We start from the raw sequence: 14784 nt of genomic DNA on the forward strand, positions 1-14784 counted from the left end.
AGATACTAGAAGTGTGGTGGTCACTTGTATCAAATCCTCTGCTCACCATCACTTATAGACTTTCTCATCATTACTGCTTTCCATGTTTCTCCCTGCCATTGAGTACCTAGGATCTTTCTTTGAATATTTTTTCCCCAGAGAGATTAGCATGCTTTTTTCCAGGCTGAATCTCCATTTCCCCCCTATTTCTAATCTCTTTAGGGGCCTGTTGATTAATCTTGACTTACTTATACTTAACACCTTCTATAATAATGTAATTTGCAAATATCATGAACATGTTGAGCTGTTTGCTAATGATCTGGAAAGGGAATACATCTTAAATAGGATGGAACCTAAGACCAGACCCTGTGGTTACCTGATTTTTCCATGTGCAGCCCCAAGTTTTAAAATTGGCTGTTCATCTTTCCCTTTGTTTATGTCCGGTTACTCAGCCTAAGACACTGTGGTAATGGTTCTGCAACTTTCCACTTCCTGTCCCCATCCCTAGTCCTCCCTTCATATTTTAGATAAGTTAAACCCTATCCCCAGCAAAGTTACTGCTACTAATTAGGTGTTCAAATTTCTATTCAGCCTCTTGGCACTTAACACCAAATCTGAATGGACATATGTAAAGAAGGGAAACAATACTTTCAAAGCAAAGCCTGTCTAACAGAGGTGTTTAACACCAGTATATACTGTAATATACTATGCGTATGCTCAAGGACAGCATTTTAAAAAAGAAAACCCCAGCTCAGTCCTTGACTAGCTTCTCCATAAATGGCTTTTAAAAAAAATTATCTGTAGGTTAAAAACATTCCTATGTGTTACTGAAGTTAATTGTCTGTGGCAACTGGTTTAACTGGTTTTCAGAATGTAGTTCACAATTTCTCCCAGAGGTTTGCTTCTGTGTGGGATGGTCTGTATTGTCCTGTATTCCTGGTAGATTAATTCAGTGTAATGAAGTCAATATTATCTTAGTTTCTTATTTGTCCCCTTCTAGCAATTATTTGACAGACCTATTGGTTATAGTTGAGTATAAAATCTGCCTGGTAAACTAAGATTTTGTGGAGGTGGTTTTGTTGTTTTATCCATTTTTAAAATTACTTTGTTCTGTTTTTTCTCGGCCAACTAATTCCCTCCAACTAGAGGAAATTAAGGCCTTCCTGGTTTGGTAGAGACTGCTCCAAATTTCCTGGGGTCTCATGTAGGTATCAGCCACCGGGTTTCAATAGTAGCACTCCCACGGTAATCAAAGAGGTAACATTATTCGTCTTTCAAAGTAAGTCCCTCTGCTACTGTTCTAACCAGAACTGCCAGAGAGGGAGTGATCAAAGACAGATGTTCCAAGGATTGCCTTGTGTAGTCTGTTTCTCAGAGCAGCATGCAAGATATATTGCCATTCCCATTTTTAATTTGTCTTTTCAATAAATTGGACTTCGTCCCTATTCATCAAGGGAAGCTTTTGGATCATGAGCCGCTACAGAATGCTAACTAATTTCATAATACTCCTGCATAAGGTGACCCACTTACAAGTTCATCCTCCAGTCGTGTGTAAGCTCTGATCCTGATTTATGTAACCTTTCATCAGAAATTGTCTGATCACTCACTGTGTTGGCACCTTGTGAGCTGTATATGATTTGCATTCTCAGTCTCAGGGAAAAAATTGTCCGTCTACATGTATGGACAGAAAAACACATGAACAACAAATATTAAAAACTGGTTAATACTTTGAACTTTTTTGTTGCTTCTAAAGTTATGTTATATATATATAATCTATTTTAAATCGGTCTGCAGCAGACAGGTCGAAGCACAGAAACTCCAAATTGGGGAGAAAAAAAAACCTTTGTCCTGTTTGTACATTTTAGGGATCTGAGATTAGTGTTGAATGTTAAACCTATGAGTCATGATCATTTTGACTCAACAGGGAGAGCAGGAAGCATAGTGTTATCTGTATATTTCATTGCTAATGTTTGGCTTCTATGAGCTGAGACCCAAATATGTATAAAGATATCCCATTGTGCTTACCTGGAAGGTACAAGGAGAAGTGTGCCATATAAATGTACAGGGGATAACATGATCAATTGCACTATCTTTTTTAAAAGTATATTTGGAAATATTAATAACAAAGCTAATGTAACTGAGATACATTCTTGGACTCCTTAACTAGAAGATCTAGTCTTCGTTCCTCTAGGGTTCTGTCTGTGCTGAAAGCTAGTTAAATTTTTAGTCCTTCAATCCATAGTGCACAGGATATAAGGGCAGGTGAAATAATTTCTTGTCTCAAGTCTCTGTATAAAATATATACTTGTTCCATTTCTTTGGTAGCATTCGTTCTTCTGCCGACTAACAGAAGATAAGAAATCTGAAAAGTTCTTTAAGGTTTTCTATGACCGCATGAAGGTGGCACAACAAGAAATCAAGGCTACAGTCACAGTAAACACCAGTGACTTGGGAAATAAAAAGAAAGATGAGGACTCAGACAGAGATGCACCAGTTAGGAAAAGAGGTAAATCTCCAATTTTTTGCTTTGAAAAGTGACATGGGAGCAAGGCACTGTCTTTATTGAACTCCTTGTGACTGATGCAGTAATGCTCTGATCCACAGAGCAAAGTTAAGAGATCAGTGACATCCTGCCTTGGGATTTCAAGAGCAGCATTCTCTCTCCATCCATTTGTGAGATTGTACTATTGAAATGATTAAATGTATTTGAGATGGGACTCTTCCAACTTGTCTAGCCTGAGATGGTGCCTAAATCTGATTGATAGTAATGACCCTGTAGGTTATGGTCAGTGCCTTTCTAACAGTAGCCCAGGACTGGAAAAATAGCTTCTTACACAACAGGTCTTCTAAAACTCCTAATGGTGTTATACGCTTGTGACCTGTTCCCTAACAGGCTAATATAAGGATTAAAAACTTCACTGTGATTTGTTGAAAAGTGTGAAAAGGGTAACAGGCTATCATGCTAACCCCAGCCTCTTGCATTGTACTAAATATACTTGTTGAAAAGGATCTGAAGATGGTTAGCTGGTCTGGGTGCCAAACTTTAATAGGAAATGTGTGAATGGATTTTTTTTCCCTAATTCTTTTGTTCAGATTACCAGGTGGAAGGTCTTTCATATGTTCCATTCTCATGTATTCTAGTGAAAGAGCCCACAACCCAAATTACAGAGGAGGTCCGGGATCAGTTGCTAGAGGCCTCTGCTGCTACAAGAAAGGCTTATAATACGTACAGGCGGGACGCTGATCCTGATGACCATTATTCAGCTGCGGATGGAGCCCAGCCTGCACCAGACAAGAACAAAGATGACTTGGAAATGAGCGCTGTGATTACAATAATGCAGCCCATTCTTCGTTTCTTACAGCTACTCTGTGAAAACCACAACCGGGATCTGCAGGTACCATAGGCAGATGTGCATGTTGAGTTAAGTCATTGTTATCACATCAACCTCTCTAGTCTGTGCCACTTTCCCAGGACAGCCTCAGTTGACCTAAGAGAACCATGCATGTCCTAGTCTCTTTCAAATCCCAACCAACGGGCTGTTTTGTGGATTGCTTGACACAAACTGTGCTGCAATGAAGTCTGTCCATGGCCGCCACCTATGGCGAGAAGGCACTTTCTCCTCTCTCCCTGGCTCTGTCCTGGCCCCAACTCCTAGTGTCCAACATTCACTGGTTTAAGGAACAGCAGCCTTGAAATTCATTCAAAAAATAACCATCTTGTGTAAAATTTAGAATATGTATTTAAACAGAGCAAGCACTGATTCTAGGTCAGGGTTTATTGCTCTTTTTATGAGAGGCGGGAGAAATGTAATGGGGAGATGTGCATCCAGGAGAGCAATTAGACTATTGAAACCCCGATCCAGCATATTACTCAAGCATGTGCTTAATTTTCAGTATTTGAGTAATCTCATTGACTCCAATGGAATTATTCATGCGCTTAAAGTTGAGCATGTGACTGAGTAATTAGCTGGAGTGGGTCTGAAATGTGTACCTTAGTAATCTTATCCAGTGCATCTAGTCCTACAGAGAGATGGTTCTTGTTTACAGATTGACTGACTGTAATTAACATGATTCTTGTTCAGCATTACTACAGCTAGTGGCTTAGAATTGAATGTAAATCAGGGTATAGTATATACTAATTGTCTTCATAAAGGAGGAATAATTGCCTTAATTGCATTATTATTATTCTCTATTCTAGAACTGTAAGACCTTGCACGAGTGCTTTTTAGACCTGCCGAATCAATTCCGTTGAACTTGAATGCCTGGTTGCTGGCAATATTTTAAATCAAATCTGTTTGTTAATATTCTGTGATGTGAGCCTGCTATCCTTGAACATTTTGTAATTATAGTGGCTACTTATATGCTGGGCTGTTTCTTATTTTTTCCCCAGACTACTCCAGCTTTGTCTTGTAAAACAATTTTCATACCTTTAGCATCCTTGGGGATAAGTAGGGTGGCAGTTTTATGGGGTAATAATCCAGCCCACACACAGGATCTCTTTTGTGCTACAGTCTTCCACTAGGCACTTAAAGCTATCGAAGAGAAATTGACTGTGAGCCAATACAGAAACTTTTTGGATGGTGCTGCCTACACTGCTCACCATCCTGAACAATTGAATTCCATGAGCAGCAGGTTGTTGCATTCTGCTACAGGAGAGGGAATTAAATTAGAGGTGAGAAAAGCACTATTTCAAATATAATCCTATTACTTGTTAGCTGCCCCAATAGTCCCCTTTCTCCCATGGTCCCAAAGGGGTAGTTTATGCTGGTCTAGCTTTAAGAACTGTCACAAATATAGAATATTGACAGAAGGCCATAACGTGACTCCCTACTAATATTGCCAGCTGGATGGCTCTTTACAGGAAGAGTAACAAGGATCTCGTGTCTTCCAGTTTGCCATAAATCAATTTGCATGGAGCCTTTGAGTTTTAATACTTACAGCTTTACATCCAGCAGGTATCTACCAAACATTTTTACAAGCCCTTAACAATTGAGTGCTCATTTGACGATGAGCAAATATAGGAACTTGCGAGTCACTGCTGCTGTTGTTGTTGTCATCCTTTGTGACTTAAGATGATGCATTGCTGTAAGGCTCTATAGAAGAGTATGCTCTTCAAATTAGGAGGAAACCCTTGCAAAATGATCTATGGGATCCCAACGCTGCTCAGTCACTTATCAGTCTACTCCTAGTTTCTGAAATAAAATTGCAGATTGCACCAAATTGTCTATATTTAGTCTCTTCCACTTGTACACTCTTGAAGGTACATCTATTGAATCCATCTGTATTGTTCTATTCACAACAATGAGGGAGGAACTATTAATTGAATATATATTTAGCATGGCCTTGCTATCCATTTAAGACCCTGCAGGACTTGGTTGCCTGTGGCATGCTTTGGATTACTTCTCATTTCTCTCCATTTTTCTTTCTGCACTCCAAAGTTATTGACACACTTCTAAGATTTACTCTAGATTTCCAATTAGACCAGTTCTTTTTGGTATATCACTGTGCCAGTTATAAGAGCTCTGCCTTTTAAACAAAGTTGGAATAGCTTTGAATTGCTGAGCTGACTGTAGGCAGTCTGTAATCTGTCTTTGGCTCAAGATCAAGACTGTATCATTCAATTTTATTGTAAGGGTAGCTCAGCAGTGAGGAGTCCCTGCTATATCCTGTGCATCTGTTAATTTATATATTTTTGCTGAAGTTGAAAATGTAAAGATGTTTTAACTACTTCCCATATCCCTATATTGTAAGTGTCCCCTATTAAGCCATCCCATCACCCTCCTCCCCCTGTTTTTTGGTGTTTTTTTTGGGCAAAGATTCTTTATTGAAAGATTACATAACATGCTAGATACAATTATCATGGCCCACATTATGGAGGGAAGGTGGAAGTCAGTGGAATTTCCTTCATACGTCTTTCCTATATTTTCTCATCCTGCATAAAACTGCTACTTATAATTACTTTCATAAGATGAACACAGTGACAATATAAACAAAAAAATCATTCAGGAAACTTCTGACTATAAACAAAAGAAATGGGCATACTCTCAAAAGTGAAGATCACCAGGGTTGGTGGCCCATTAAGGAAAGGGAAGAATCCTTTGCTTCTGTGCAGACAGGCTGATCTATCATCATATACAATCTTTAGATTTCAGCAGATAGGTATAGAAACATCATATTGAGGGAAATATATTATTACCCCTATCCATTTTCCTGTTACCAAGTCAGGTGTTTCTCTCCTGTGAGATTTAAATATTGCGTTAATTGTTTTCTCTGGAGAGCCACACTCAGAGAGGGTCTGAGTCCATAGATTGAATGTTGCTTTTTCACAAAAAGCAGGAATAATCATGTTTTCCCCCCAATATCTTTATTTTCTTACTCATTCCGAATCCTAGGAGGCATACCATAGGAACTGATTATTCATTATAAGTTACACATGCTGCAGGATAGTAATGCAATAAATTTGAACAATAAGATGCTACAAGAGCATATAGATTCATAGGTTCCAAAAGCAATAAGGCACCATTGTGATCATCTAGTCTGATCTCTTATATACGACAGGTCATCGAACTTCCCCTGAATAATTCCTAGAGCGTATCTAGGAGGCTGTCAAGGCTGATTCCCCACTCTGGTACTTTCAGTGCAGAAGATGGGGGCCCACAACAATTCTAAACATTAATACTGGCCACTCCAGGCTGGTATTAAACTCCCAAGGTTACAGTTTTTTTCGGACCTTGGGTGGGTAGATGCTGCCACCACCCACGTGCAAATAAAATCCCTTTAAACCCAGGAAGGCGCACTTGGGAATTCTTCCCTGTATGGTACCTTCAAGCCCTTTCACCCCCCTCTTCGGGGAAGAAAACAAAGGAAATCAGCTGTTACCACCAGCTAATTAAACAACATATGCACAAACCTCTTAGGACACAAAAACCCAATCCTGTTCTCAAAAGGTAAATTGTATTAAAAACAAAAAGAAACAAAATACGTCTGGAACTTGGACTATTGCTAGACAGACAAAAGGGGAGTCTTGTTTCAATTTTAAAAAGTTCTAGCCTTCCCATTGGCTCATTTGGCCAGGTGCCCACTCACTTCCTTTTACCTATGCATGCAGTTAGACTTTTTAACCCTTTACAGGTAAAGCAAGTAGAGAACCGCTACCATGAGGGATTTTATAGGTGTATATTAGGATTAACTTTTATTTGATAGATTGAAAGCAGTTGTCTGTATCACATGAAGAACTGCGACTTTCAGATCTGATTGCTAGCAGAGAAGACTCATTTCAAAGGGTGCCTTTCCTAGGAATAGTCTTTTTCCTTCTGTATTTTCCCATTATGAAGTTTGTCCTTCAGAGATCAGCTGCTATGTGTGTATACACACATCCTGGAGATTGCCCTAAATTTGGAAGCTTCAAAAGCTATGGTGCCCTCAGTGTGCAACGGGCTTTATTCATCCTAGCTCAGAGGGAATAATTCTCACCCCAATACTCTGAAAATAGCTGAGCTTGGCTTTTTTACTGTTTCTCCAGGTCAGGTCCCATCTTGATTAAGAGATCTGTATTTACAAACAAGATCTCTGACATCCTGGTATACATTTATGAGATGTTTAGAGGCAATTCCATGCAGACACAGCTTAGCCAATCCACATTGCAGCTACCCATCTCTATCTAGATATCTGTTCCAAAACTGGTGTAAATGATGCTGCATAAAATGTGTAATAAAATCAATTAAGACCAAACATCCAGTTGTAGAACTAGGTAAGCCTTCAGTGGTTAGTTCTGGGAGAGGAGTGATGAGGGGTAAGATGGAAAAACAAGATCCATTGCTGTTGAATTCCCAGAGGAACATAGAAATCCCCTCTTCTAATATTTAAAGGTGCCCATCTTCTGCATGGCTTGCGGCATTCCCTGCTGGCCTTGGTAGTTGTGGGATTTAATTATTTTTGCTTTTGGCTTCCTGCCATGGACCAAGTTATCTAGTGTGTTTATTCTGTGTTAAATGTTCATGAGTAAATTTTTAAGGTGGTTTGGATCCATGTCTCTGAAGAAGACCAGATCTTTGCTGTCCATATCTTCAGGTAGCCTGACAGAAAGAATATTCTTTTTTTCTTTTTTGTTGTTGTGGTCGTTGTCCTTTGGTTTTCTAAGTGTTCTGCAAATGATTCTGGGTCTCTCTCATAGCCTTTTCTAGCTGCGTAGTCCTGTGGACTTGAGCCTAGTCTCATCCTTACTGTCTAACAGTTTCTGTTAACATCTTCACTAACCCAAGAGTTGTGTCCCCCACTACTTGTATTCTGCCACCTATTTTAGCTCCTAGGTTAAAGACCTTGGCCTATAGCTTGACTGAGACTTCAGTGGAGATTTCTTGATCAGGCAATATGCCACTATGGCCATAGGAGTTTAGTCTTCCATAAGTTTGCATTCAACCTGTATAATCATATATTGTTTTCTCTTTTGTTCCTATTACTCTTGCTGTCTCTGGGCTAAAAATCCTGTAGAGACATTCTAATGCTATTCGCAGCTTCTAGAAAATGGAAGGATTAAATCCCCTTCCCCTGAGAGATTTTCCTGCCAGTGGAAGTATTTGTTTCAGAGCTGCTTTTTTTTTCTTTTTGGAAGCTCTGATCTCTGTAGCCTCCAACCTTTTTTCACTGCCTGGAAAACTAATCAAAAGTCAAGATATTAAATGAGCAATCAGGTGAAGTACACTGAATCATTGTCACTTTTAATCCTCATTCATCTTCAGTGCTTTCCTTTTTAGCTTAGCCTTCTATTGAATCTGGCAACATTTCAGTCTCTTTGCCTTAAAAAGAAAGTCATTAGACAATCACTAGAAGAAGTCAGTTGGCAACAGTGCTCTGCAAGCTTGTAGACAAGAGACCTTGCGTGTTCCAAAGTCCAATACGTTCTGTTCCTCTAATACCTTTTTTGCAGGGGTGTGGGGGAGGTTGGCCTTTGAAGTCAGGTGTTGTATAACTCATTAGAAGCAGGCTAGATGGGAAGTGTCATGCTGAAACTTCTAGGAAAAAACAGTGGGGTTGTCAGTTCCTCTTTACAGAATGCCACTGGGAATGTACTGACAAATACTGTTGCGTCACTGGGAAATTATTTTTCAGTAATTGATCCTCTTCAATCAAGTATTTCCAAGGGGGAAGCCTTGGAATACATAAAAGATCAAGCATATTTAACCCATGCTGTTAACGACATGTGACATGTCGTTGCAAGAACTGTTCCTACAGTTTCAAGCTATAATTACATTGGAAGAAGTGGAACTGAGAAAATTATATTTGAAGTTGCCTTTCTCCAGGAGTTGCAGTCAGGTGTCTCTTTGACACTTGCATATGGTGATATGAAACCCAGAACTAGAGAATTGCTTTCTCTCCACTCATAGAATCATAGAATATCAGGGTTGGAAGGGACCTCAGGAGGTCATCTAGTCCAACCCCTTGCTCAAAGCAGGAGCAATCCCCAATTTTTGCCCCAAATCGCTAAATGGCCCCCTCAAGGATTGAACTCACAACCCTGGGTTTAGCAGGCCAATGCTCAAACCACTGAGCTATGGTCTTTTGTGTGGAGAGAGATTCTTCTCTGATTGTTTGTGGGGGAAATATGATGATGAATGACAGTTTTCTTAGATCTGTATGGTCCATAGAATCAAGTGTATCCAACATTCTGCATTCTCTTCTAGCACATCACACATTACTGTATTGCCAGCAGGCCATGAGAGAGAAAGTGAGCGAGAGCAGTGCATTCAAAGAAAGTGAAAGAAGTTGTACAATTGTACAAGAAACAAAGCTATCTTTAAATCCTAAAAGATAGCTTTTTCTGAGAGGCATTTCTGTTATGCAACTATACTAAAAATTAGCATTGACAGCACAAGGTGTAAACTTAAATCCAATGAATCTAGTAAAATATTACACTCTAAAGTTTTTTATATGTTGTTGTTTTTCTTCTTTGACACTTAACTACAGAACTTCCTACGCTGTCAAAACAACAAAACTAACTATAACTTGGTGTGTGAGACTCTGCAGTTTCTGGACTGTATCTGTGGAAGCACGACTGGAGGACTTGGGCTTCTTGGTCTGTATATAAATGAGAAAAACGTAGCACTGATCAACCAGACACTGGAAAGTTTGACCGAGTACTGTCAGGGACCATGCCATGAAAACCAGGTAATGTGGCCACAGCCACAGAAAGAATGACCCATCCTCCACACGCATGTGATGTTTGTGCTGCAGCACTTATGCCCCCAAATCCATTACATGGGCTATACATTCCATTGTGATGCCGTCCATATTGCTCACCTGACCATGGTGATATTTAACTATGACCTTATCAAGATTTATTTCTCTATGTACAGGGCTCACTGTCTTCTCCTCCTCCCTACAAATAAAATAAAAATAAAACTCAGTTAGCATCCTTGTAGTAGATTAGGATTTGTGTTGCCTTATATAGGATATTCAGGCAAACAGGACAACCTGAATCCTCCTTCTAGCCAAGCTGTTGGTGTAACAAACACCTATCACAGATTGTGGGGAAAGAAAGCAGGCGCCCTCCCGCACAAGTTGGGGAGAGGCTTGTGCTTTGGTGCTGAAAGTCCCGGGTTTATCCCCACTGATGAGCAGTAGATTTGTTGTGGAAATAGTAACCATGTGAGGATTTGAACTCCTGTGGATTTCAGAAGTTTTCTGTGACAGGAGATTTGTGTGACAAGCTGCCTAAGTGTGCTACGTCCCCCTCTATTGGCTGAAGATAAGTGCTTGCTACTATTGCTGCTGTCTAATGGGTTATATGTGTCCTAGGTTCTGCCTCATTGACACATGGGCTCGTTATAGTCACATTACATATACACAGGTAATAGATGAGGTAAAGTTCTAGACAAGCATCTGGTAGGGTGATAAGTGGAGCCCTCTCTAAACTCTGTGAAACTGTGCTGAAAGAATGTTTAAACATGGTACTGACTAATAACCAGTATCCTATGGAAAGGGAACTTAATCGGGAATATGTGATAATTGTGGTATGGTGTAGAGGTTTTAAATGGTCTCGTATATGAGTGCTGAAGCCATAAGTGAGTTATTTCAGTCATTCCATCGCAGTAAAGTGTGTGTGTGTGTGTGTGTGTGTGTTCATTCATGACCCAGGACAAAACCTTGCTTGTCTGGTGCCTCTGAGTTAAGATAATTTTGGGTGGAGGAGGAGGAAAGACTTCTCTGTTAGCTTGATTTTGTTTGGTTAAATTGCAGGTGTTTGAAGCTATTCAGGGATAGAGATAATAAAATGTGTTCCAGGGGCACACATTAGTGGACAGAGGGTAGGTGATGTAGTCAAAAGTGAATGATAAATATATCTCGTAGCTCTGCTGAGCCAGTTCACCACCTGGATATCCATCTCCTTATATATGGCACAACTATTTATTAAAACCAAGCTACAGAGCAGCCCCATCCCTCACCCTGATCTAAACATGGTTCTTGTGAACAGTTTCAGTGAACAGGATCAGGGGTAAAAGTATGGGTTTATCCATGCTAAATGGATAGCTGCTGTAGGTGGATGCTGACTGAGTTAGCCAGGGAAGGCAAAATATTTCAAACCCCTCCAGCTCTGTAGTATGCACTAACAAATAGTGCTTTTAAATACACGTTACCAACAAAACGTATGTTGCTGGGTGTCATATTATACCAGACCAGTTGTCCAGCTGTGGATTCAACTGGCTTAGAAAACAAGATCTTTAAATACAAATGTGGATGTCTGCTTCCTTTTCCAACTTAAATCTTATTGAAGCCTCTTGTATGCACACTGCAGAATGATCCATCAGGATGTATATGCCATCTCAAATTGTATAGGAAAGAAATATGGCCTTTTAAATACTCCTCTTTAAGGGTGCACTGTATGCTATTAAAATAATACACCATATGATGACGGATAATTGCAGCTATGCTGAGAGCATAGCAGGGGGTAGTTTAATGAAGATGCTTTTGTTCAGTACAACCGGATACTTCTTATTCTCTTTTCATGAACATATGTAAAAGGCCATTAAAAATAGAAGCTGAATTGACCATGATTAAGTGGAAGGCTGTCACTTTAATAATATACTATATCATTTTTTGCACTTAAATCAAATTCACAGTAAAGCTAAACAAAACATACTGAGGGATAATTCAACAATAAAACAAAATCTCAGCTATGGGAAAGCATTCATGGAGCTATAGATGTAAGTTAATCATAATAGGAAACTATGTCTCTGCAGAACAGACTGCATATCAGGTGGAATAATTATCTTTGTACATCTTTGCAACTGAAAATAGACACCAAAACAGATTAAAAATTGTGGATCCAGCAAGCAGGTTGCCAAGTTTAAAAATCTATATGAGTAAGACGCACAAAATTTCAAGAGCAAGCCTGGAAATTATGGAAACATGTATTAGCTGTTTGAAAAGAACTTGGAATATAGGGGTTTTAAAAACCACAAACCCTCCCATACCTTTATTAAAACAGTGTATTCTCCCTAAGCAGTAAGCTCTGCGTTCATGCCAAAGTGTGCTTGCTGGCTGTTAGTTCCTCAGGCGTTTTACTGTGGGGCTTTTTCTTTTTCAGCCCAGTCATTTTTGGTAGGTCATCACACAGATGTTTGTAGGCACATTTGAAGCCAGATATTTTTAGTCTTTTATATTGAATCCATTTACTGAATTGAAAAATTCCATTCAGCCATCTGACCTGTCTGAGGGGAGATGAGAAAAAGGTGACTCTCTTTTCTCTTTGGTTAGGGATAGCTGGGTAAACTGTGTTTAAAATGATTGTTTAGCTAGCTTACTTTTCACTGTGGTTTACCATGAGGATTTTCTCTGCACAGAACTGCATTGCTACTCATGAATCCAACGGTATTGATATCATCACAGCATTAATTCTCAATGACATCAACCCTCTGGGGAAAAAGAGGATGGACCTTGTATTAGAACTAAAGGCAAGTGGATATTCTCCAGTGAGCTGTATGTTGCTAATGAGATGAAGCAAGAGCCGATAGCTGAAGCCAGATGGGTTTTTTTTAATATCTCACTGTGGTCATATCTGTTACAAAATTGAGTTGTGGGATTCTGCCTGACAACTGAACGGAAAAAATAAAGAAGATGAGTTTTAAGAGACAGATGTTTGTTTAACCCTTTCAGTAATACCAGTGCAATGTCCAGTATAAACCCCCTAAATCTGCAAAATGTTTTCCTAGTCGAGACAGCTTAAGCTAATTCCCATATTAGAAATACGATACTGTTGATAAATACCATACTAACTTTCTGTCAGATTGCCACAGGTATAATGAAAATGCCATCCCCCTGCTACATGTTTAGGTTCTGAATGCTTTGTTCCTATTGATACAAGTTATATTGGTGCTTAGTCTGAATCATTCTTGATCATGAATGTCATTCATAGGCAGTTCAGACTTAATGCTGAAATAATTAACCACTCATTGGATCAAAGTGTGCTATGAAGTTTACCTTAAGGCTGCTATAGATACACAGTAGCTCTACATCAACACATTTCTGCAATATTTCCTGTTTTACTTGTGGCCCCTCTTTTATAATGCTAGTTCTAGTTCTTTTCTTTGTGGACTCATGGCATTATTATGGGTACCATGGGTTTTTTTCTTCTTCTAAATAAAAAAGACTTGAAATTTAGAATCAATTTTACATTATTCTTTAAAATTAAATACCTTTATTGCAATGTTGTTTTTTAATGTCAACTGTGATGGATTTTAGTCTTAATTGTTCATATTCAAGTAGTCTGATGCCTTGTGGTATTTTCTTATTTCCTCCCTGTATCACTTGGCATGACCAGGTTTCAAAATGATATTCAGTTAAAAAGCAGTAATGTAGATCTAATCTTCAATCTGGTTGTCTTTTGTCTTAACCTACAGCATCCTGCCTAAATGTGAGCCCAGTGCTCATGAGTAGTACAATCTACTAATGCTACAGTCACTTTAAAAGAAAACAACTCTGCAGTTCTAAAAATGTTAGGAAACTCAAGCCAAAAGCTTTACTGAGTTCCTTTGACTTCTCTTCACAGCGAGTACTGTAAATATTCTGTGTTGGGCAGGGTTTTAACTGTATTGGTGCTGTTCACCTTACTGGTCTCAAAGGACTCTATTTTAGAGTTCAGATGGCATTTGCTGAGTTTTTGTCACCAGACAGTGACTGGCGTTTTTCTTCTTTCCTTCCACCAGAACAATGCATCCAAATTACTGTTGGCAATCATGGAGAGCAGGCATGACAGCGAGAACGCGGAGAGAATACTTTACAATATGAGACCAAAAGAACTGGTAAGTTCCTTATGCCACTCCTAAGCATCAGATGTCCATAAACTAGTTTGGAAGCATAGCAGGAACCCATTGTAGTGCCAGGTTGTTGATTAAGATTACAGGGCAAACTTTAGAACTTGTACTGTAGGTCAGTAACAAGTGGTCTGTGCCATAGGCCGCTAACAATTTGGAAGAGCTTTCCAGGATTTGATGGAAAGGATAGCTATTGGTTCACAGGCCCATTTAGTTTGCCAGTAGCAGAAGTGGTTAAGGAGGCCACACTGACTACTGCAGAGAGAGCAATAACTTCATCAGTGTAAAATGAAAGGGAAGGACCATATGAATCTTTTATTCCAGGAAATTTACTGCTGTAAACCATCTGACTAAGAGAATGTCAAAGAATTAGAATTTTATGATGGTATAAAAGCTGCTCAGTAAACTCTAGCAATCTCCCAGGGCTGTTTATATATTAACAGACAAAAACAAGCCAGAAAATTCAAAGTACAGCTGAGACTGTTAACTCACCCCG

General features: G+C 39.3%; 1 protein-coding gene across 7 annotated transcripts in view; it reads left to right on the plus strand.

Moving 5' to 3' along the window:
- The window catches only part of ITPR1 (inositol 1,4,5-trisphosphate receptor type 1), a 251731-nt gene that overhangs the window by 187800 nt on the left and 49147 nt on the right, over positions 1 to 14784 (plus strand). For all 7 annotated transcript variants that reach the window (XM_078853566.1, XM_078853570.1, XM_078853568.1 and 4 more), the window contains 5 exons: positions 2305 to 2485; positions 3121 to 3374; positions 9943 to 10143; positions 12819 to 12929; positions 14181 to 14276. In XM_078853566.1, the coding sequence (XP_078709692.1) occupies positions 2305 to 2485; positions 3121 to 3374; positions 9943 to 10143; positions 12819 to 12929; positions 14181 to 14276 (843 nt within the window). The remainder of the gene's footprint in view (positions 1 to 2304; positions 2486 to 3120; positions 3375 to 9942; positions 10144 to 12818; positions 12930 to 14180; positions 14277 to 14784) is intronic.

Source organism: Lepidochelys kempii, chromosome 7 (genome assembly GCF_965140285.1).
Source record: "Lepidochelys kempii isolate rLepKem1 chromosome 7, rLepKem1.hap1, whole genome shotgun sequence".
NCBI classification, from domain to species: domain Eukaryota; kingdom Metazoa; phylum Chordata; order Testudines; family Cheloniidae; genus Lepidochelys; species Lepidochelys kempii.